The sequence below is a fragment of the Rhinoraja longicauda genome, chromosome 33 (genome assembly GCF_053455715.1).
Source record: "Rhinoraja longicauda isolate Sanriku21f chromosome 33, sRhiLon1.1, whole genome shotgun sequence".
NCBI classification, from domain to species: Eukaryota; Metazoa; Chordata; class Chondrichthyes; order Rajiformes; family Arhynchobatidae; genus Rhinoraja; species Rhinoraja longicauda.
This window is the reverse complement of record NC_135985.1, coordinates 12,248,359-12,274,222: the sequence shown is the minus strand read 5'-3', so window position 1 is coordinate 12,274,222 and position 25,864 is coordinate 12,248,359. Positions and strand designations below refer to the sequence as shown.

Genomic DNA, 25,864 nt, shown 5'->3' with positions numbered 1-25,864 from the left:
TTTCCAGTTCCTTGTCTCTCTTTAGAACAATACGTCCTCAGGAGAATGAGAGGGGATATTACTTCAAACACACAGATATTTCAATGTGCACTTTATTCATGTCCTAAAACAACAAAACCAATGATTATGTCATGCACATTTCAACCTGTAATTGTTATGGATGGTTTTAAACCTCATGACTTCAGCTTTTGAATGTTTCCTTACAGTAAAATGATGGATCCAAGTTTTAAAATGGTGAAATGCAAACCTTCAACAATCCATTAATTTTATCTGTTTTTCTTTGGGTTTTATGTCTTTTTGCCTACTTCACATTGCCCAATATTTTCAAATTAATGCAGACATACCGAGCAAATTGTACTTTCCAGAAAACTGTCTCCAGCTCTTTTATGAATCATAATTAGAGTCAATGAACAAGTTGTTCAAAAATTGCCTTTTCCTATGTGTACCTAACTAAATACAGTATCAATGCCATGGCCAGCCATCTGAACAGAACACCATTCTAGAAACTTAACAGAAACCCACTCTCAGCAATCTCCATCACCATTTGAATTCTGCCACTTAAAGAAACTTCATTTTATTGAGCACCTAATGAAAAACTCTGGATGTCAGAGTGTGGAAACAGGCCCAACTCATCCATGCTGACCAAGATGTCCCATCTAAATTTGTTCCACTTCTCTCCAAACGTTTCCCATCCATCTTGCTGTCCAAGTGTCTTTTAAATGCAGTTATAGCATCTGCCTCTATTGCCTCCAATGACAGCTCGTTCCATATACCCACCACCCTCTGAGTCAAAAGGTTGGCCCTCGGGACCCTATTAAATGTTGCCCCTCTCACCTTAAAACCTAAGCTTTACAGCAAATAATGCTTTAAATGTATTCAATAATGTAATAAAGGAAAATTACATTTTACAAAAGGCATTCTTCTTACGTGGGTACATCTTCTATGTTTTATTTCACATCACATGAAATTTTAAAGATTATCTAAATTTATGGGTCACGGTGGCGCAGCGGTAGAGTTGCTGCCTTACAGCAAATGCAGCACTGGAGACTCAGGGTTCGATCCTGACTATGGGTGCCGTTTGTACGGAGTTTGTATGTTCTCCCCGTGTCCTGCATGGGTTTTCTCCGAGATCTTCGTTTCCTCCCACACTCCAAAGACGTACAGGTTTATAGGTTAATTGGCTTGGTAAAATTGTCCCTAGTGGGTGTTGGATAGTGTTAATATGCAGGGATCGCTGGTTGGCACGGACCCGGTGGGCCGAAGGGCCTGTGTCTGCGCTGTATCTCTAAACTAAATGATAACATCAAGCAGTTATTGCCCCTGAAGAGGTCAACATTTGGGGCAAGCAAGCAGAACCTGTGTGCAAAAGCAAGAGGCCAGAGAAATAAGAGATGTCAGTTTGCGGAAAGGCTAGGATAGAAGAGGCATAAAGGTATGAATTAACAAAAGGAACCAAGAAAATTTGAGTAACAAGAAAGGCGAGGTTAATTAGCAAGCATATTCGGGTCACCAGTTTTTGAATAAAGGGTAAGAATAAATTGAAGTTAGCTGAAATGTCAGAGAATGTTGGATGTGGAGGCTGGTTGTGATTATCACCTCAGTTGTGATAATCAGGATGTCTTCTGCATAGAAATTCTTGGTAGCGTTTCCACAAATGGCAAAGGTAGATATCACGAGCTTTTTGAGGTGGCCTGCCAATGCCAATAATTCTGAGAGATTTGACAAGGATTTACAACAACCTGATACTGCAGAGGGCCAGGCTGTGAACAGACGCATTGTTTCACACCTGCCCGGTAAAACAAGATCAGGATAGAAATAATCCAAACCTGCTACCATCAGTATTTTCTACCTCTTCTTTGAAAACAATCAAACTGATTGTTGAAAACTGCAATGTTGTTTTTAACTCTGGGAAATATTCTGTTCCATCACTCCAAGGATTCATAAGCAACTGAGAAAAAAAACATTGCCTCATCCCTTTTAAATAGGTGACCCTTTATATTTTAGCAGTGACTTCTTGTCCTTGTTTCTCCAAGAGAAAACATCCTGTCCACATCCACCTATCAGGATCTCTCAGGAATTTATTTATTTTAAGTAAGGACTCTGGCTTTTCTAAACTCCAGCAGACACAAGCCTGACCAGTCCAATTTATCCTCATATTCAACTCACCCATTCCAGCCATTAGTCCAGTAAATATGCTCTGAATTGCTTCAGACCATTAACATCCTTGTCATAAGTGATAGAAGCAGAATTAGTCGATTCGGCCCTTCAAATCTCCTCCACCATTCAACCATGACTGATTGAATGACAATCTCCCTCCTAACCCCATTCTCCTGCCTTCTTCCCATAACCACTGACACCCGTACTAATCAAGAATCTATCCATCTCGACTTTTAAAATATCCATTGACTTGGCCTCCACAGACTTCTGTGGCAAAGAATTCCACAGATTCACCACCGACTAAAGAAATTCTTCCTCATCTCCTTCATAAAGGTACATCCTTTAATTCTGAGGCTGTGACCTCTTTGTACATTCTCCTTGCGACTGCGTGAGTTTTCTCCGGGTGCTCCGGTTTCCTCTCACACTCCAAAGACGTACAGGTTTGTAGGTTAATTGGCTTATGTAAATTGTCCCTAGTATGTAGGATAAAACTAGTGTACCGATGATTGCTGGTCAGTGCAGTCTCGGTGGGCCGAAGGGCCATTTGTCCAAGCTGTCTCTCTAAACTAAATGAAAACTAAACTAAATTACCTTGCATTTTTCTGATTCCCTGACTAGAATTTAGTAATAGCTCCTTTTTCCCCGCAGTAAAGCAGTATGACTGGATTTTGCATACACAAAACATGTCACTTATGCAGCATGTTAAGCAATCTGAGACAGTGGCCAACAAACTTGAAAATTATTGATGCGTTAAACTTAAGTTACAAACGCAACTGGATTTTCACATCCAATGTAAAGTACTTAGAAGTAACAGAGCCCCTATGGAACACTCCTTTTATTCAACGGCAAATTCAATAAATATTCAATGATGAATAAACATAATAGCACCAGTGAAAGAAATTACACTAAATTACTTTAACAATTCAAAAAATATTTACCATAGCTATATTTCAAGGTGTAGAAAATTCTCCAAAACAGAAGTCTTTCTTCCAATGCAATCTCCAGGAAACAAAAACATTGCATACTTCAATATGAAAATCCTCAAAACTTGGATCGCTCAAGATTTCCCTAATATAATTTTAAATTAATGTGTTAACACGAGTCTAAAAAACAAGCCGGTATAATTGTTATGCTGTGGAGAAGGGGTGGAAGCTGCACCAAAGTGCATGTGGACTTTCTCTGAAAAATGCATCCACTGAGTTCGATTCACTTCGTATCCTGTCTCTCTGTGCGTGAGCAGAAGCAAACGTTTCAATTTAAAAGAGAATCACTGCTTTGTAACGTTTTGGTACTCCTCAAGGTTGCAAGACAAATCTTTTCTCTCGTTTCTTTCCCACCCGTCTGTTCATTTTTTCCCCCTCTGTACAAGATACTCATGCATGTATTTGACAGCAACAGTTCTGTGTTCAGATTGAAGTCTTGGTGTCTAATATTACCAGGTGCATAGGTTAATAGGGAATCACTGTTGACCCAATGTGACTATTTGGACAATTAGGTATTGTTATGATGTTATGACATACAATTGATTCAGTGGCACTGGACTCGATTCTCCTTTAGATTGTTATAAAAGTTGTAATTCATCAGCCTGGACGGACTGTTGCTCACGTTGCCAAGAACAGATCTCAGATCTGTATTTTGAGGTTTAGTCCAGCTCGCAATCGGAATGTGAATGCATTTGCAAAAATATGACCACAACTCATATCAATTATTCACACCTCCTTTAGTTATTTCATTAAAAACAACAACACAATTTTTGTGAAACTACAATTCCAAGGCCAAAAACTAATTGCAACTGTTTGCCCCAGACAGGTCATATTGATGAAGGAGCTCTGAAGATTATGTGCACCATTTCAAGTACAGTCTTACTAGTTGGTTCAATGCACAAATACCCAATTAAAAACATTACTGAATACATTCAGTCAATGATCAACTGGATGATCCCAAAACAGTTTTCATATTTGCAAAAAAACAATAGCTCAGTTATATACTACATATACTGTACTATTGTTTGCATTTATTCAATAGTGTTCAATAGTGCAAAATTTCCTTTGAGCAGTGCTCAAGATTTGTAGCATTTTCAAAACTCTAGAAGGGGCAGTCAGACACCCCTTTTGCCAGGCGATGTATGAATAGCACAGATTGATAACAGGGAGGAATGCGTTCTTTCAGAGGACTGAATATTTGGAATTCTTTATAAAAAGAACTGTGGATGCCAAACTGTTTGTTAACTACATTTTAAGATGAGAAAGATTATTGGACTGCAAGGGGATCAACCATTTTATGGACCAGGCAGGAAAACAGAGTTGAGGCCAGCAATCAGATAAATGTGATCTTGGTAAATGATGCACCAGGCTTGAGTGGCCATGTGGTTTAGCTCTGCTTTTTTCCTCCCGGGATAGTAGTGGAAGCAGATTCAACTGCACCCTTTGCTCGATGTGCACCATGCAAATAATGTTTTCCCTTGTTTCATTTTTGGTTCTTTTGTCCATCATTTTTATTTTACATGCCCTGGTTCATGTCAAGGAGAACTGCTTCACAACATCTAGCAGTTCATAGTTTTCGATATCTCTACCAAATCTCTTTGCACTATTTTTATTTCAATAAGACAATTCCAGTTTCTCCAGTGTATCCACATAACTTAAAGCCTCTCACCCTGATCATCACATTGCTCATAAAAATCAAAATAATTTTCAAGCATTTGTTTGTAAATGGCAGACACTGACCATCTAAAACAAGACAGTTGAATCATTATTGGCATTCAATGGTTTTATCACCACTGTGTTCCGTGTCATCAATATTCTTAACTGGGCAATAAATATCTTGCGCGAGCATAGAGGCCTCACAGCTGATACTCCAAGGATATCTACAGGACCCAGGAATACAATGGAGTATTCTCTACTTGTCTGGATAAACCACAGCCTACTTGACTGACACACCATCAATCATCCTGGAGTTTAGAAGGATAAGAGGGGATCTTATAGAAACATATAAAATTATAAAAAGACTGGACAAGCAAGATGCAGGAAAAATGTTCCCAATGTTGGGCGAGTCCAGAACCAGAGGCCACAGTCTCAGAATAAAGGGGAAGCCATTTAAAACTGAGGTGGGAAGGAACTTTTTCACCCAGAGAGTTGTGAATTTGTGGAATTCTCTGCCACAGAGGGCAGTGGAAGCCAAATCACTGGATAGATTTAAGAGAGAGTTAGATAGAGCTCTAGGGGTTAGTGGAATCAAGGGATATGGGGAGAAGGCAGGCATGGGTTATTGATTGTGGACGATCAGCCATGATCACAATGAATGGTGGTGCTGGCTTGAAGGGCCGAATGACCTCCTCCTGTACCTATTTTCTATGTTTCTATTTTTCTATCCTAAATATTCACTCATTCCAACCATGGTGGTGGCAGTGGGTACCATCTCCACTTTACATTGTCTACTCCCACAGCTCTTCACAACCTTGCCCTCCAAGCAACACGAGCCCACAGGGCCGCCACCACTAGCAACCGGTTCTCCTCCAAACTGCCCACCATTGTGATCTGGAAATATATTGCTGGCCCTCTATCACAGGTCTACATCCCAGAACTCCACAGAGTACAGCACAAGTACCAACTCCGGAAGGACTGCAGCTGTTCAACCTGAAGGCGCACTTCCCCTCAAGGGAATACACCTAGACTGAAGGCAAAACATCTTTACCTTTCAAGGCCTCCAATTAAAGTCTGTCCATTTCCCTCCACAGATGCTGTCTGCGTACTGAGTTCCTCCAACATTGTATTTTTACTTACAATTCCATCATCTGCAGTCTCTTGTTTCTCCATTGTTCAATTAACGTTTTGCCTGTCAAGCTTTGATTTCAACTTACCATGACCAGGTCTGTTCTCGTACTAATAAAACTGGTCCTTTCCCAATTAACTACTGTGATTCTGAAGTGGTCTCTCTCCTCTGCTATTGCTTTTCTAAACTTTGTGAAACGATGACCCATGTTTCATAGATCCCCCCCCCCCACTGGTATCTGTTTGTCTCAGCTTGGCTTACTCTCTGGAACCACATCCAGTAACATCACACAAACTGGGGAAACAGCATCTCATATTGAGTTTGGGCAGCTACAGCCCAATGGTATGAATAATGAATTGGGTACCTCGCCTCACCACCCCCACCCCCCTCCCCACACTCTTTTACTCTCCCCCCACCCTCCCTTTTTCCCTGTTCGCCATCTGAACTCACATCCATTTCGACCCTCCCTCTTCCATTCCTTCCTCTGGCTTCACAATTCACAACTCTTCTATCCTTACCTCACATCTTTATGAAATAGACAATAGACAATAGGTGCAGGAGGAGGCCATTTGGCCCTTCGAGCCAGCACCGCCATTCAATGTGATCATGGCTGATCATTCTCAATCAGTACCCCGTTCCTGCTTTCTCCCCATACCCCCTGACTCCGCTATCCTTAAGAGCTCTATCTAGCTCTCTCTTGAATGTATTCAGAGAATTGGCCTCCACTGCCCTCTGAGGCAGAGAATTCCACAGATTCACAACTCTTTGACTGAAAAAGTTTTTCCTCATCTCTGTTCTAAATGGCCTACCCCTTATTCTTAAACTGTGGCCCCTGGTTCTGGACTCCCCCAACATTGGGAACATGTTTCCTGCCTCTAATGTGTCCAACCCCTTAATAATCTTATACGTTTCGATAAGGTCCCCTCGCATCCTTCTAAATAGATAGACAATAGACAATAGGGGGTGGAGTAAGTGGCAAAGACTAGAGATGGAAAGGAGACAAAAGGGTGTCAGATACAGAGAGAAGAGGACTGAAATGTAAAGCCAGAGGGAGGGATACAGCTGGAAGGGGGTGTATTGGGAGAGGAGAAGAGAAGAGTAGTGGAAGAAACAGCGGTGGAGTTGCTGCCTCGCAGTGGCAGGGACCCGCGTTCGATCCTGACTGTGGATACTGTCTGTACAGAATTCGTACGTTCTCCCTGTGACCACATGGAGTTTCTCCGGGTGCTCCAGTTTCCTCCCACACTCCAAAGACGTGCAAGTTTGTAGGCAAATTGGCTTGGGTAAAATTGTCCCTCGTGTGTAGGATAATGCTAGTGTATGGGTGATCACAGGTCGGCACGGACTCGGTGGGCCGAAGGGCCTGTTTCTGCAGTGTATCTCTAAAGTAAAGTAAATGGGAGATTACGTTTCCTCTTCTGAATTACAATCCAGCATTAACCAAAGTAGTAAATTAATGGCTATTATTAACTCAATTTTAATTGCTCACAGTTTAGAATGAGGACTAAATTGCAAGGCCAAATAGAATTAAATTAATGAATGCTTTGCTTCTAGAATTCTATGGTTAAATGCTGTTCAACAGAGCAGACAAAGCTCAGCTTCAGAGTAACACAATATTCAGTACAGCGACAGCAATGAAACAGATGATGCATGGCAGATGCAGTTTAATGTGGATAAGTGTGAGGTTATCCACTTTGGTGGTAAGAATAGGAAGGCAGATTATTATCTGAATGGTGTCAAGTTAGGAAAAGGGGATGTACAACGAGATCTGGGTGTCCTAGTGCATCAGTCACTGAAAGGAAGCATGCAGGTACAGCAGGCAGTGAAGAAAGCCAATGGAATGTTGGCCTTCATAACAAGAGGAGTTGAGTATAGGAGCAAAGAGGTCCTTCTACAGTTGTACAGGGCCCTAGTGTGACCGCATCTGGAGTACTGTGTGCAGTTTTGGTCTCCAAATGTGAGGAAGGATATTCTTGCTATTGAGGGCGTGCAGCGTAGGTTTACTAGGTTAATTCCCGGAATGGCGGGACTGTCATATGTTGAAAGACTGGAGCGACTAGGCTTGTATACTGGAATTTAGAAGGATGAGAGGGGATCTTATCGAAACATATAAGATTATTAAGGGGTTGGACACGTTAGAGGCAGGAAACATGTTCCCAATGTTCAGGGAGTCCAGAGCCAGGGGCCACAGTTTACGAATAAGGGGTAGGCCATTTAGAACGGAGATGAGGAAAAACCTTTTCAGTCAGAGTTGTAAATCTGTGGAATTCTCTGCCTCAGAAGGCAGTGGAGGCCAATTCTCTGAATGCATTCAAGAGCGAGCTAGATAGAGCTCTTAAGGATAACGGAGTCAGGGGGTATGGGGAGAAGGCAGGAACGGGGTACTGATTGAGAATGATCAGCCATGATCACATTGCATGGTGGTGCTGGCTCGAAGGGCCGAATGGCCTACTCTTGCACCTATTGTCTATTGTTTATGAAAACATTCTGGTTCAACAATATAATTAAAATACCCTAATCCTGTGTTAGGGGATCTGATACTGCTTGATTTCTGTCATTATCCCCCTCACCACATGTGCACATGGCCCTGTAAAAATAAATAGATTATTTTGTGGCACAACTGTAACCATTTGCAAGTGTAGACCTTCATATTTGGAGGACTAACAACCCAACAAACTAACAAATTAAGTTTGGCCCTCCAACATGCAATTATCTTCCTTCTGCTCCATCCACAAACAGGCAGTTACACCCATTTTTGGTACTTTAAATTTCTAACGTACAAAAGTGAAACAAATGAAGTGTACTCACTCGGAAAAAAAATTCTTCATTCCACTTAGGGTCCAAAGTCTGAAAGAAACAGCAGCATTTAACATGAGAATTTGATCCTTTTTTTTTTTTTAACACACATGTTCCCAAACAATTCAAAAACATTATTTTTGTTTTTAATGGCAAAAATAGAACATGTTGAGAAGACTCAGCAGGCCAAGCAACATCCTTCCTGCTGAAAGAGAAAGAAATCTAAACATTTCCAGCTAAATAAACTCGCAGTTTAACAGTTTCTTGGCACCCTTCATCAGAACTAGAGAAGTAAGACTTTTTTTTTAAAATTAATTATCGTTCACAAAGTCACCGGTTTCCATTCCAGTGAAAAGATAAAGAGCATTATTGCCACTATTTTTCCCAAGTAATTCAATTTTTACTGTAAGATCATAAGTCCAGTTTATATCGAAAAGCAAAGCTGCACGATCATCGTGAAAGCAGAATAATAGCAGGTTAGAGTTACTCTGCCAAGCTGGGAGGTGTAAAAATGAGGCACATCATGGATGGAAAGATAAAGTATTCCCTGGCTAGTTTGTGCAGGCAGCCACCATTGCAAGAACATTTAATACAAATAAAAACAGGCAAGCATACACAAATATAAATGAAAATACACAAAACAAAATCATTAATTTCCAATTATCAAAATTGGTTTCAGTAAAATGTCCTCGCATATGTTCACAAAATCAAGGTAATTGTTTTCTTGCAAACTTTGGTTAATATCAATAAATTTTTAAAACTAAGGAACAAGCAGCTGTCCTTAAGAATGTCCACGACATGCCCTTAATGAATTGCAAGCTCCTTCTAGCAGTCAAACCATGACTCGTGCAAGCTACAGTCTCTAACGTGTCGACATTTATCGCAAGATATTCACAGCAAGCATCAAACAGAGTTAGTACATTGGCAAGATAGAGATAGGTGATCATGCAGAAGTTGGGCCCAAATCCAAGTGATATTATAAATAATGAGGTAGAAAGCTTTTTGATCCAAGCTTACATTTCCTGTAGTCAGTGCAAACTAGCCTCCTTGTCGACATATTTGAACAAATGGAAAATGGAACAGCCTTTGGATGGGGGTTTAATTTTAGTTCTACACTCAGCATTTTCCCACCACATCTGAATGGGAATGGGTTTAAGAATGACTAAAGTTTATTTTTGATTAGGAGATGTAAAATCTGAGTGGCTTAAACACTTGCGAAGTTCACCTAAATAACTTACACGCAAATACAATCTGCACCATACTTATGGGGAACCGCTGAGCCATCGAATAGTCTCCATCCATAAAAATGGTGACTCAATAAGTAGTCAAATTACACTAAATTAAAACTATTTCCTTTAATCACTTTTATGTACAATTTCCCTACATCTTCTGAAAAGTTTAAATTCCTTAAGTAGGAAAAAAAACATTTAATTTTAAATTAAATTTAAATTCCTTAATTTAGCACCAATATTTTGTAGGTGACCGTTCAACTATTTGGAAAGGGAACGTAGGTGTGAGAAGCAGTCTTCAGCCTGGTTATTGAATGCCTGCTGTTGATTTGACCCCAGGAGATCCAGCCCTCACCTGATCCCCACAGATGGAGAGATACAAGAAATTGCAGATGCTGGGCTCTGGAGCAAAAAACAAAGGAACTCAGCAGTCCAGGCAGGATCTGTGATGGGAAATGGACTGTCAGGATCCTCCGCCCGGACATATGGAATGCTAATCAGTAGCAAGGACTCGGGGAAACGTGCCCATCTTGAATCAGGTAACACAACACGCTTTACAAAACTAGGTTACTTCTGGGAGCAAGATTCTGGTTCAACATCATTTCAATGGGCTGTTTAGACATGTTTGTCTTTTGGTTGATGTAAATAGAATTGGGCACCATCTGTGCGAATGCATGTGATAGGACGTTCTACTCTTGTCATCTGCTTATACCAGGAACATTGGATGACTGACCATAGTCCACCTGTTTGATCCAATGAGCAACATTATTGGCTGCAACGTTGACATTTGTAACTTTACTAGCACCAGCTTTTAAATTATTTTGGTCACTTATTTTAAACACTATGATGTTCCAGTTATGTAAACATTTCAGACCTACCCACCTTCTTAATGGTTTTGGTTTGAACGCTGGCAAGTTCTCCTTTTATTGGATCATACAGAGACACTTTAGCGTACGGATCACTGCAGAAAGGATAGAAAAGGGTTAAAATGTTACCGCTACTCTAGCAGAAGATCGCATAATTCTTTCTGCTATATATTATAAATGCAAATTTCTGCTAGATGCTAAAATACCAACCATATATTTTAGCCCAAATTATGGTGAATATTTTTTACAAATAAGGATTTTGTATTACTGTCACAGGCTTCCAATACATGGGAAACCCAATGTGTAAAGTACAATAAATATTCACCCAGATAAAGTGCCTAGTCATGTTGTAAATAATACTTCTCCATATCACTGTAATTATTTCATTGAATATTGTAATTAACTCTAGAGTGTTCTAATTACAAGTAATGTGTTGGCAACTCAAAATTTAGTATATACCTCCGGTTTGCACATCAATAGAAAACAGAAGCATTTTACTTAAAAAAAAAAGTTATACTTTAAAAAACTGTTCTCCAACACAGAACTCCATTCCATTTGACTTAGTAGATAAGGCAATAACTGGCTCACAGACTAATCTGCTCCTGTAGAGTAACATGATGCAATGAATGGGGAAAGGCAAATTCTCATCCCAACTTTTGCTGACATCTTTGCAGATGATAAATATTTATCGGAAGCACAGGAGACACACGTACATGCACTTGAACTGTTTTAACAATTAAGTATCTATTTTTATAAGTTCACTATCAATGTGTCTGAAAATATTTCAATTTCTGCGTAGAGAATATTCACGTCCTATAAAAGCTTCCTCTGCTCTTTGCATCCTGCCTGGGCCAATGGGGCCTCAGCGGCAGTGGTGGAGCTTCGGCGTGGCAGTGGGGCATCATGGCCGACAGAGCTTCGTGGCGGCGGTGAAGCCTTGCTGTTCGACCCGCAGTTAGCGGTCCATGAGGGCGCGGGGGAACCACCGTGGGGGGGGGGGGAGGGGAGGAGGGGGAAGAACGATGGAGGATCTGGCATGGGTAAGGGGGAGGGGAGGGGAGAGACAAAGGAGTAGCTGGCGGGGGTACTTTGTAACTCTTTCAGTGTGGCGATTATTTGCATACCCAAGGTATTTATTCACAAAATGCTGGAGTAACTCAGCAGGTCAGGCAGCATCTCGGGAGAGAAGGAATGGGTGACATTTCGGGTCGAGACCCTTCTTTTGCATACCCAAGGTGTGCAAGGAAAGATTTTCACTGTGCCTTGTCACATGTGACAATAAAGTATTCCATTCCACCTTTAGTTTAGTTTGGAGATACAGCATGGAAACAAGCCCTTCGGCCCACCAGTCCATGCCACCCATTAGCTAGTGACATGGATGCCATTTTGAGGCAGTGTCTGCTATAGATAGCTTTGATGATGGAAAATCAGCACCTGCGATGGACTGAGTGGTGTCTACTCTCTCCTTCATTCTTATGCATTATTTACTTTAGAGATACAGCGTGGAAACAGGCCCTTCAATCCACCGAGTCCTCGCCGATCAGTGTTTACCCCATACACTAGCACTATCCTACACACGACAGACATTTTACAATTAACAGAAGCCATTTAACCTACAAATCTGTACATCTTTGGGATGTGGGAGGAAACTGGAGCACCCGGAGAAAACCCATGCACTCACAGAAAGAATTTACAAACTCTGCACAGACAGCATCCGAGATCAGGATCGAACCCAGGTCTCTGGCACTTGTGAGACAGCAGCTCTACCAGCTGTGCCACCCAAATTATAGTAATACTGTTCTCCATCACAATAATTCTCATTGCACCACCATGACATATTCCTCTTTAAATGTGATAATCTTCCCCATTTAGCCTTTTTATTAAGCCAAGCAGTCAAATGATACTGGGTTGACTTGCATGGTGTTTCTGTGTCTATTTAGAACATAATCAATGTACATTTGTATCTGTATCACTCCCCAAGATACTGGAGAATAGACAGGAAGTTAAACTAATCAAGTGCATGAGGTACAATTCTTCAAGGGTACGCACTCAAGATGTCTTCCCCCATACACCGTTGAGCCAAAACATTATGACCACTGACAGGTGAAGTGAATAACATTGAATACCTTGTTACAATGGCACCTGTCAAGGGGTGGGATATATTAGGTAACAAGTGAACAGTCAGTTCTTGAAGTTAATGTGTTGGATGCAGAAGAAATGGGAAGGAGTAAAGACCTGAGCGACTTTGACAAGGGCCAAATTGTTATGGCCAGACGACTGGGTCACAGCATCTCTGAAACAGCAAGGTTTGTGGGGTGCTCCCGGTCAGCAGTGGTGAGTACCTACTGACAGTGGTCCGAGGAGGGACAAACCACAAACCGGCGACAGGGTGTTGGGCGCCCAAGGCTCATCGATGCGCGAGGGCAGTGATGGCTCCAGGATGCACTGTGGGAAGACGACAAGCCAGTGGAGGGAATGTGATGCTCTGGGCAATGTTCTGCTGGGAAACCCTGGCTCCGGCCATTCATGTGGACGTCAATTTGACACGTGTCACCTACCTAAACATCATTGCAGACCAGGTACACCCCTTCGTGGCAATGGTATTCCCTGATGGCAGTGGCCTCTTTCAGCAGGATAATGCGCCCTGCCACACTGCACACATTGTTCGGGAATGGTTTGTGGAACATGATGAAGTGTTCACGGTGTTGCCCTGGCCTCCAAATTCTCCAGATCTCAATCCAATTGAGCATCTGTGGGATGTGCTGGATTGACAAGTCCGATCCACGGCGGCTCCACCTCGCAACTTACAGGACTTGAAGGATCTGCTGCTAATGTCTTGGTGCCAGATACCACAGGACACCTTCAGGGGCCTTGTAGAGTCCATGCCTCGGCAGGTCAGCGCTGTTTTGGCAGCACATGGAGGACCAACAGCATATTAGGCAGGTGGTCATAATGTTTTGGCTCATCGGTGTATGTTCCAGCACCAACTTCCAATGTAAGGAGAACATGACAAGGTTTTTTTAACCAGATTTGATCTCCACACATTAAGAATATGTGTGGAGATCTAATCTGGGCAACAACCTTGTAAAGTTACTGAATCACACTTAACCCAACTACAGAACATTTCATTGCCACTTGTATTACTTTGAATCCACATTACCCCAATATCCCATCTACCAACTTGCAACCAGTGAACATAGAAAATTCCACAGGCAACAGAGATTTTTTGCAGCCAATGTAGCTAACTTCTCTGGAGTCTGTTGTACACTAATATGGACAATTCATACATTGAAATACAGCGCCCGCAAAAAAAAAGAAAAGAAAACCAGAAACATCTGGTATCACTTTCATCGTTGGAAACTTAATTTATAGTTCAAAGTCTAGCGTGAAATTTGGAAAAAATACACTGAGCCATCTTCAGGACACCGATTAAATAGCTTGGAAAAATCCCACTTATTTTCCAGTTCATCTGACTGCAGAACTAATCTAGCCACAATTGGCAAATGTTTTTAAACGATTCTGGTGGAAATAAACTTTCACTCAAATAATCCTAAATATAATTTAACTGCACAAAGAGGGAAAAGAAAATATGACTTGATAGCAGGAGTAGAGAATTAGATCAAGATCGGTGGTTCCTTCCCATTGAACATCATAGTCATGAAGATACAAAGGCACAAGCTCAATGGAGATACATCGTGGAAGCACATCTCAAATGCAATGCATGCAAAAGATGTCAACAAACAATATCTCTACACAAAGTGTTAGAAAATTATTTAAATCAATTGGAGACCCAACACAGACAACCTCGGGAGGAGAGCAGCCTGCTTTTGGCTTATTTTAAAGGTTCTATAAAAAGTACCAGAAATTCACAAATTTAAACAGCATCAGAGAAAGCTTTTTCAAAAGCTCTCTGTACCTGAAGGTGGATTCGTAAAATATAATCCTCTGATACTGTTGAGATGGTTGAACAGGTGGAATTAAAGCCTATCTTATAAAATGAAAACATGACCCTGGTATTCAATGTATTGTACATAAAAAGTGTACGGAATATGTGAATTCTGAAACAATATTCTCACAATTGGTTGCATGCTGCATACAAAGAATCAAACAGTGGCTCACGTTTAACTTCTTCAAGACATTTGATGCCAAGCATTCGATAAATGGGATTTCCACTTTGCAGCAATGGTGATATCATTAAACTTCATAGTTCATAAGTTAGTTCATAAGTTATAGGAGCAGAATTAGGCCATTCAGCCCATCAAGTCAACTCTGCCATTCAAACATGGCTGAACGATCTTTCCCTCTTAATCCCATTCCCCTGCCTTCTCCCCATAACCCCTGACACACTAATCTAATTTAAAATTAATAAAATTGTTTTTTTTAGTGAATGTACATTCCACATAAATGAAAGGAGTTTTATTTGGGGCTAGGGAGTTTGAGAAGCAGTTATCAATGTTTAGTTCTCCCTTTAAGAATTTACTGTAAGGCTAATTTGACACGCTAGAGATTTTAGACAATAGACAATAGGCAACAGGTGCAGGAGTAGGCCATTCGGCCCTTTGAGTCAGCACCGCCATTCAATGTGATCATGGCTGATCATCCACAATCAGTACCCTGTTCCTGCTCCCTCCCCATACCCCATCAATTCAATGATTTATCTTGATTGTTGCAAGAAGATTACATGATGGCACAACGTGTGGAGAACTGAGTTACTGAACAATTTAAGGATCACCATTTTAATTAACACATCTAAAGAAATCACAAATTGTTGGGTTTTACCATTATAACCATAAAACCTGCTAATTAAGTTAGTGCTATTCCTAATGTTGAACATATGATTATTTCAGCTTGACTCTGACAATTACAGGATGCATTTGTAAAAAGAAACACAGTTGACTGTCAGGCACCGACAATGTTATATAATTAAGTTGGAAGTATTCAACCAATCAACATCAAAGCTTTGAGGACTGTAGATTCTAACCTTGCACAACTTTGCACAGGGGTCATAGATCTGGTTAAACAATTTTGTTCATAGTTGCTTATTTTGACAGAGTTGTGGTTTGCAGAGATTGATTTCAATGACTAGCATTTTGGCCGTCATTGTTCAGTCACATGATGGTTGTGGAGCAAGCTCCAGGCAACACACGGTTTCATCATCTTCCTGTGCAAAGCAGTGTATCAAAACTCCATAATAATATGAGCTCAAAGCCTGAAAGGCAGGATCTGCCAAAATAAAAGGCACAGGAGCATTACAAAAATGCTTACCTTAAAATAAAATAAATCTCTATTGTAAATATGTTTGTGCAATAGGAGGGAGTAGTTTATGGTGACCATGACCCCAGGGAGTGTTGTTCTGCAAGTTTGAAACAGTGTACCATTGTGTTCATCAATTGCCTACTGTTGTATTTTTTCAAGTCAAGAATAAGTAGAAACATGAAGTGAACAGCATGCAAGGTAACTGGGTACGACAATTTCCAGTTTTTTATTCCTCTCTCCTGTTCACTCGTTGATGTGATTTGTTAAAGGCACCCACATCCACAAACTAGATCACAACCGGCATCTTACAAACATCAAGGATACCCAAGGAAACATCAAGGTCTGAAGAAGGGTTTCGACCCGAAACCTCACCCATTCCTTCTCTCCTGAGATGCTGCCTGACCTGCCGAGTTACTCCGGCATTTGGTGAATAAATACCTTCGATTTGTACCAGCATCTGCAGTTATTGTCTTATACTAAGGATACCCAAAGATCGATCTCTCAGCAACCCACTTCCCAGTAATGATAACTGTTACTTGCTATGAGTCAGAACCATCATGATGAACTCTGCACTGCCCTTTCCATGATAGTCACAAGGTAAGGGATATTAACCCCAAGTCTGGCAAGGTCAACAACTCTGCATTAATACACCTGGAACTCTGAAGACTCTGGAAGGCTAGTAAGCTAAAACAAAGTCACAAAGGTAGACCAGACACAGGCAGCCAGAGAAAAGACCACATTACAAGAGTCAAGAGTGTTTAATTGTCATATATTCTGGCAACAGAATAATGAAACTATTGTTTGCTGCAGCTTCACATGCAATTATATACAGATAATTGTACAATAGTCAATAATAGTTATGCAGTGCTGAAACAGGTCCAACTTGCCCATGCCGACCAACATGCCCCGTCTACACTAGTTCTACCTGCCTGCATTTGACCCATATCCCTCTAAACCAATCCTATCCATGTAACTATCTAAGCATTTCTTAAACATTGCAAAGAGTGCGTGTCAACTACCACCTCCGGCAGCTCGTTCTATACACCCACCATCTGTTGTGTAAAAATGTTACCCCTCAGGTTCCTATAAATACAATAGAAAATATAATATTTTCCTCTAAATAATACAATAAATTAATGACTGTCGTACTCATTAACCGTAATAATGCAAAACCGAAGACCATTGTGCATCCAAGGGCAGTCCATGGAAGATCATAGTTGCTGAGGTCAATGTTGTGTAGTGTTCACTAAGGATGTTGTACTTGGGCATTTGGGCTGAGGTTTAACCACATAAGCTTGCCACCTTCAACGACTCAAGTGGCCACTCGCAGTACCCTGACTGGCTCCTTTAAGGTCTCAGCCAAGAGACCAGATACTCCATGAGATTAAAGTTTAACTCTGCAGCTCATAAAACATTGCTAAAAGTTTGTAACTTTCCACCACCGCCCTTTGGGAAAAGGCCAAGTTAAAAACAATTAGGTGGTAGACACTGCCTTCAACCAAAAAAAATTACACAATAATGAGTTGTACGATGACGAATTTCCTCGTTTTTGAGTTGCATCAAATCTCTGTAATTTTCCGTTCCCAAGGATAGGGGAGGCCAGATCATTAGATATATTTAAGGTGGAGACTGAGGAATTGAGGGTTACGTGAAACTGGCACATGAAAGATCAACACAGATAAGTGATGATCATATTGGATGACAGGGCAGGTTTCAGGGCCATGGTGGCCTACTCCTGCTCCCATTTCCTTGTGTTCTTGTGAAGATACCAGTTTGAGTTTAGTTTATTGTCATGTGTACCGAGGTACATTGAAAAGCTTATATTGCGTACTAAACAATCAGCAGACACTACTTGATTATAATCGACCCATTCACAGATACATCGAATCATAGAGTGATACAGTGTGGAAACAGCCCCATTGTCCCACCTGCCTGCACTTGGTCCATATCCCTCCAAATCTGTCCTATCCATGTACCCGTCTAACTGTTTCTTAAGTGTTGGGATAGTCCCAGCCACAACTACCTCCTCTGGCAGCTTGTTCCATACACCCACCACTCTCTGTGTGAAAACGTTACCCCTCAGATTCCTATTAAATCTTTTCCCCTTCACCTTAAACCTATGTCGGCAGGTCCTCGTTTCACCTACTCTGGGCAAGAGACTCTGTGCTTCTATATGATAAAGGGAATAATGTGAATAAGGTTTAGTGCAAGATAAAGCCAGTAAAGTCCCATCAAAGATAGTTTGAGGGTCTCCAATGAGGTAGACCACTCTCAAGTTGTGTCAGGATAGTTTAGTTAACAGCTGGGGAGAAAATGTCCTTGAATCTGGAGGTGTGCGTTTTCGCACTTCTGCACCTCTTGCCTGATTAGAGAGAGAAGAGAGGGTGGCCAGGGTGTGACTTGTCATTGATTATGCTGGTGGCCTTGCCAAAGCAGTGTGAGGTACGTAGGTTAATTGGCTGGGTAAATGTAAAAATTGTCCCTAGTGGGTGTAGGATAGTGTTAATGTTACGGGGATCGCTGGGCGGCACGGACTTGGTGGGCCGAAAAGGCCTGTTTCCGGCTGTATATATATGATATGATATGATATGATGATACAAAGCCACGAATATTAAGCAATGAAGCATAACTGTTGCCATAGGTCCAGAAAGTTTTATACCAAAGCACTCAAGATGAATTTCCCTATACCAACATTGGATGCTTTCCAGCCAAATGATTAATGAGAATTGTAATCTGAATTCCCAAAATGAGGTGTAATTTCTCCAGTTAGTATTTCTTAGGTACAGAATATGGACAAGTGTGAAAGAAACTACAAAATAGCCACTGGGACCGACGTGGAAGAGAAACAGAACACCCCGGGAATATCTCGCAGAAAATGTCCAGATAGGATGAGTCAGTCTGATGAAACAGCTTCTCAAGTCAGCAAGAAAGAACAAGCAAAATAAACAATGGTACAGGAACAAGAGTTCAAGGAGTTCATCCGAAACCTGCCAGGTACCTGGCACGTCCAAATGCCTAACTACAGAATCAGAAGATTGGGGCAGTATTGAACATTATAGAATCACAGAATTGTACAGCATAGAAATAGGCCCTTTCGGCCCATTTCATCCACGTTGACCATGATGGCTGTCTACACGCATGCATTAGGCTCATATCCCACCATACCTTTCCTGCATAAATACCTGTCCAAATGTCATAAACATAATTCTATCTGCCTTCCTCACCTCCTCTCGTATTTCTTTCCAAATAACTACTACTCTCTGTATGAAAAACATTTTCCTCGGATTCCCTTTAAGTTCACCAAGAAGGACATGGATCTCCACAGAGTATGCCAATACCTAGAAAATGTCTTGATCAAGGAAACAGCATTGGGTCTCACGAAGAATATTAATAGTGAGTGGGTCCCCACCTGATGGGATTTATTGCAAGTCATTGAAAGGCTAGAGAGGAGGATACTGGGGCTTAAATGGAGATTTTTGTCATCTCCAGCCACAGGCGAGGTCCCAGAGTATCGAAGAGTAGCCAACTGTGGCTCCTTTGTCTAACAACGGCAATAGGGATAATCCAGGAAACCATAGGTCAGGGAGCCTCACGTCAGTGGCAGAGAACCGTTTAGAGAGGTTGGACTAACTTGGACAGCTTTCTGTGGAGCATTAGAACCTGAGGATAAGGCTGATAGAAGCCTTATAAAATCATGAAGATCATAAGATAAGATATGTAGATGCCTGGAACATGGTTTCAGGGGGTGGAAACAGACACGATGGTGAGATTTAGGAGGCAGTCAGACAAGCAACAGAATACAGACCATGTGCAAGCAGTTGGAGATGGTTTAATTTGGCATTACGGTCGACATATACATCATGGCTGACGAGCCTATTCCTATTCTGTACCGTTTATGTTCAAACTTTCTCCCCTGTCACCCGAAACTGAACGATCCACTTCTAAACTTCTCTGCCTGGGGAAAAAGACGATCTGTCTTCTCTATGCCCCTCATAATTTTATAAACCTCTCAAATTCTTGCTTTCCATTGAGAATAAACCCTGCTTGCCCAATCTCTCCCCGTGACTACAGCCTCCCATTCCAGGTAACATCCTGGTGGATCTCATGTGCACTGCTGCTAATACTATCACGTCCGTCCTGTTGTGTGACAATCAGAACTGTACACAATGCTTCAACTGCCATCTAACAAATGTTTTGTGCAGCTGCAACTGGGCATCCTAACTCTTATCATTAAAACCCTTAGCTCATAAAGGCAAGCATACCAAACAACTTGTGCACTATCATATCCACTTGAATCACCACTTTCAGTGAGCTATGAACTTGCACCTAATGTTCACTCAGTACATCAGCACTCTCAAGGACCCTGCTATTTATTCCATTTGCTCTACCAGAATTTGACTTCCTTAGTGAAGTGAAAGTTAAATTGCCCGTTATGTTCCCCCCCCCCCCAGGTTTTCCCTCCAACTGGAAGACAGGAATCAGTTTCACATTGCGACATTTCTCCACAAAAGACTGATAAAGGATTGCTGCCAACCTCCCTTATCATCCCAAATTAAAACATTATTGCAATTCTCCAAGTTTCCCTGTGGTCAGTACAGCGAGTCAATGTACAAATTCAGAGTCCAAATATCCTTTCAGACTGCTGTGCAGTGAATGAGCAAGTCTACAGCTCCCCACACTGGGGCTCCCTGGAATAGAGACACAGTGTATTTCTACAAATCTTAAAACCTGTTTTGTGCTTTAATAACCGTTATAAACCTCGCTCACTTCACCATAAAAGTATTTTTCTTCTCCAAAATAATCCCCAATATCCCTCGAATCATTCACGAACTAAAACCAGTGAAGTTAAGCTCCTGCATTGAAGCTAAAAGCTGATCATGGGTGACAGCTCCTTGCAAAATGTTTACTTTTAAGTCAGTGATTCATACTTTCAAATATTCCAAATATTACCCCTCCCTCAAGTCAAGTATACATGGGCAATGGAAAAATTGTGTGTTATTCTAGCAGGGAAGTTCTATAGTCCTATATACTGGATGATATCTTGACTAACCTTGTGGATTTGACATTTGGAAATCAATAATTATATTTAATTAATGTCAAACATGCAAGATAGCAACAGTAATTCATTTTTCATTCAGATAAGTGGAGGGTGAATATAGCCTTTGCCCCATACTCTCGTACTTAATCTATCCTACATACCTAGAATAAATATTAAGTTGCACCTAAACACGTCTTCATTTAGTTGGAAAGCTTTGGTTCAGAGAAAATGATAACAAAAACTGAAACACCATTACTACTAAAAATACAATTAAACAGTTTTTCCTCTTCAGTATCAATGAACTGTTTTTAAAATGACACAATTTTTGAACAATTTCACCAGCTGATGCACTCATTCACTGTGGGCATCCCAAAAAGGCACTTAAAGACAACTAACTTATAAACTTACGACAAGACACGATAGAACTTTATTTATTCTAGGAGGGAAATTGATCTGCCAACAGTCATAAAAACACAAAACACACAAAATACATGAAACATGAAATTAAAATGACGAGTGGAAAGGCTTGGGGGGTGTGCAAAGATTGGGGGGGGGGGGTCTGGGGGAGTCAGTCTCAGTCTGCCCCAAGACAGAAGGGGGAGGAGTCAGGGCCGTCTTAACGCATGGGCCTGATGGGCACTTGCCCGGGGGCCCACGAGCATAGGGGCCCCATGCTGATCTGTGTATGTTAAGTGACTTGCAATAAATAAATACTACTTTAAAAATGTAGGTTCAATAAGAGCTTTTTTCGCAACATTTTCGGTCACTAAGTGCTTCTCACAGCGATCTGTAAGTGCTTTTTGCAACAATGTAGCACCCTAAGTCCATCGCTAAGTGCTTTTCGGTAAGTGCTTTTCGCCGGCACGACAGGGGGGGGGCTGGTAGGGAAAGGAGGGTGGGGGAGAGTAACGGTAGGGGCCCCAGTACACTGCTTTGCCCGGGGGCCCATAATGCTGTAAAAACGGCCCTGGGAGGAGTTGTAGTTTGATAGCTACAGGGAAGAAGGATCTCCTGTAGCATTGCTGCACAGCTTTGCAGTGAAGAGGTTACAAACAGGGATGAATCCTTCCCGGCCCACTGAGGCAGCTCTCACATTAATCAGAAATTCCTGACAGAACCCGGATTTATCGAGTGTTTCTTAGGCAGGCATCTTACTCGATTTTTACCTTCAGACTTCATGAAGCCCCCGGCAGGGGCTTCAATGTCGGGAGTCCCGACCGCCGCGACGTGGCAACTTCAACAGCCTGGCCGCGGGAGAAGACGGCAGGGGAAGAGAAAAGACATTCTGGCCTTCCATCACAGTGAGGAGGTGACTGGAGGAGACTCACTGTGATGGATGTTTCTTTTTTTTTGTTTTGTGTTGGTTTGTGATTGTGTGTGTTATTGCTTATTTTTATTGCTCTTATTGTTGGACTGTGGGTATGGAATTTCATCCAAAAGACTTGTTTTTTTGGATGACAATAAAGGCTATTCTGATTCTAATCAGGTAACGAACATCTGATTTTCTGATCAGACCTCAAGCATTGAATATTTTAATGTAAATTTTGTCTTTAACCTGAATTTTAAGGGCAATTATTTACATACAAATACAAATTTCCTATTTTTGTGATAAAACTATAAACTAAGTTTTATGCAACTGATGCCACATGAAAGTCTGAACAACTGTTCAGATGAACACACACTTTCAATGCTTCATTGTTAAGTGACACTAATAGCCCCATTCAAATATCACTCACTTTATTCCATGGGGTTAAATGTGACAAATGGAGAGACAGAAGTGTTGTCAGGTTTCAGCTGGAATTTGAGATAACAGCATGTCCTAAACCCACAATTGAATGACTGAAATGTTCTTGCCTTTTGCTGGTGGTTCAGCAGAGAAATGGAGATCCCCTTCATGTTAGCACACTCCTGACCAACACCCATGTTGCAGTTAAGAAGTCAAGAACACACTGCAGGTTAAACTCCAGAATATCTGACCTCCCTCACTGACCCTGGACTCACCATTGAGTTCAGTGACACAGCTGAACAACAAGCTGAGGAATTGGATTCACTGTGCCCAGGACCTCAATGACACCTGCAACGTGGCCTGACCCCGATCACCTGGTTTAACAAGTTAAAACGAATATTTTTAAACTTTTAATTTAATTAATGTTTTATTCATGCGACGGAATTGCAATATTAAATTTCCCCATCCTGCATGCTCTTCCTGAACTGTTAGTGGAGTTGCAAAAGATTGGAATATAAACTTATTGTCAACCGTTAGGATGTTGGGATATTCCACAGTTTGCTTGGAAATCTGACCCTGTATTGCGATCCTTTGCTACTCCACTAAAAGTTCAGGAAGAGCATGCAGGGTGGGGAAATTTAATATTGCAAATCCCTAGCATTAATAAAAAAATAATTAAATTAAAAGTAATAAAAATCAATTTAGCTTGTTAAGATAAGTATTTTTCTTTTCTTAATTTAAAAAAATCTAATCTTGTGCAGACTAATCATTGGGAGGACTGAACAGCAGCATAATTAACCAGGCACCAGTAACTTGTCACTGCTAATCATTACATCTGTACAAATGCAAGTGTCAGGAAGTAAATGAGTACAGAATGGAGCAAGGAACTGCAGATGCTGGTTTGTGAAAAAGAGACACGCGTATTGCTGGAGTAACCAGGCAGGTCAGGCAGCATTCCTAGAGGACATGGACAGGTGACATTTTAGATTGGGACCCTTCTTTAGACAATGTAGAGAGGAGGGGTAGAGAGAAAGCTGAAAGCGAGAAGGGGCAGGACAGGGCGTGACAGGTAATAGGTGAACACAGGTGAGTTGGGGTTTTTGATAAGCAGATGTTGGACAAAGGCCAGAGATGAAAATAAAAGAAGGTATGAGGCAAAAGGATTAAAGAGTTGCAAATTGTGAAGATAGAGAAATGAATATAGTTCCTGGAACAAAGGTAATGTTTCATTTGCTTTTAGAAAGAAGTGAAGCTGCAAGCAGTTCATAAATAAGCTGACCAACCATCCATGGACAGATCAATAAATCAGGGGAGCAACAGATAACTGTGAAATGAGAAAACGTTCCGATCTTTACGCCAACTGATTCCGCAGCCACCAACTGACCCGTGACTTTCATTAGCGTTTTACCTCACAGCCTCGATAACCATCTTTGTCAGCTCCAAGCCCCACACCTTCTCCACACAGAGAATTTTCATTCTCCATTGTTCAGGACTACTGAGGCTCTGAACTCTGGACTCCTTAAACTCTCCGTACATGTCTCTGCCTGTAGAATGTTCCTTGATATCTACTCTTTACACCCTATTTTGTTTCATGACACCTGTGAACCACAAGACAACTTTCACAGTGTTAACGCTACAATACAAATTCAAAAGTGGTGTAAAAGTAGGTCAAGTTCAGAGCACCTGATACATGCACAATAAACAGTGGCACTTGGCTTTTTATGCTCTGAACTTAAAAAGTACAAGATCAATTGCTTGATATACTGCAGTTAAAATTTTAAACATTGAGGGGTTGCAGACAGACTATTAGGTAATGTCCTTAGATCAACCAAATTGACTGAACATCAATTTAGTTTATAAAGTGGCAGAAGTCGCACTAAATCTTTACAGGCAGTAAAGTACTTCTCCAGTTTATTGTCCTAAGCTCATGTAATCTGAGGTACAGAAGCATTGAAAATCTTGCTTGCAGCCGCCTCACAGGCATCTAGACTCAGGCAACACAAATTACACAAGACAGTAAAAGAAAAAGACTGCGAAGAAAAACAAGACATTGCTGTAAAGCCCAATTAGAAAAACTAGGCCATGGTCGTGTAAAAAGGATGGCATGGTGGCGCAATGGTAGAGTTGCTGCCTGACAGCACCAGAGACGCAGGTTCGATCCTGACTAGGGACACTGTCCGTACGGAGTCTTACATTCTTTCCACAACCACGTGGGTTTTCTCCAGTCCTCCAGTTTCCTCCCACATTCCAAAACTCAGGCTTGTAGGTTAATTGGTTTCTGTAAATTGTCCTTTGTTTGTAGGATAGAACTATTGTACAAGTGATTGTTGGTCGGTGTGCCGAAGAGTATGTTTCCACGCTGTATCTCTAAAAACTAAAATTAAAAGTGGACCGTAGTATTACCTTGCCAAGATAGGATTAAGGTTATGCAGGTAGGTCCAAGAATCTCGTTGTTATAAGAAAGCAATTCATCCTGCTTTCTTTGGATATCAGCTTCTGTGCCCTCTGCCCGACAGTAGCAACGAGGAGAGGGCATAGCCCAGATAGTGGGAAACATGATATTAAAATGGCACCTTCTTGAGGCAGTACCTCAAATAGAGGCTGTTGATGGTGGAGAGGACTATGCCAGTGATGGACCAGGGTGAGTTCACCACTCCCTGCAGCCTCTTGTATTCCTGTGCATTGGAATTGGTGTACAAGGCCATGAGGCAACCAATCTCTCAGACTCTCAGTCTGAAGGGTCTCGACCCAAAACGTCACCCATTCTTTCTGTCCAGAGATGTTGCCTGTTCCACTGAGTTACTCCAGCATTTTGTGTCTGTCTTCAATGTAAACCAGCATCTGCAGTTCCTTCCTACACATTATGTCTGCTCCACTGCAAAATCCCAAGTATGCCTAATTTGCAGGTTCCCCTCCTCTCTTTGATGAGAGTCCTGCAACATCTTCCCTCACTGCGCCCCCCCTGTGATTCCTCCTGCTCCATGACCAGGGCTTTGCCATCTGCTTTGATGCAATTTTCACACCTTGC

General features: G+C 41.5%; 1 protein-coding gene across 3 annotated transcripts in view; it reads right to left on the bottom strand.

The window, feature by feature from the left end:
* nedd4a (NEDD4 E3 ubiquitin protein ligase a) overlaps positions 1-25,864 on the bottom strand; it is a 127,088-nt gene that overhangs the window by 87,699 nt on the left and 13,525 nt on the right. For 2 of the 3 annotated variants that reach the window (XM_078427441.1, XM_078427442.1), the window contains exons 3-4: positions 10,833-10,911; positions 8,734-8,772 (exon numbers count right to left, since the gene is read on the bottom strand). The exons of the other annotated variant lie outside the window; for it this stretch is intronic. In XM_078427441.1, coding sequence (XP_078283567.1) covers positions 8,734-8,772; positions 10,833-10,911 — 118 coding nt within the window. The remainder of the gene's footprint in view (positions 1-8,733; positions 8,773-10,832; positions 10,912-25,864) is intronic. 3 annotated transcript variants of the gene reach the window in all.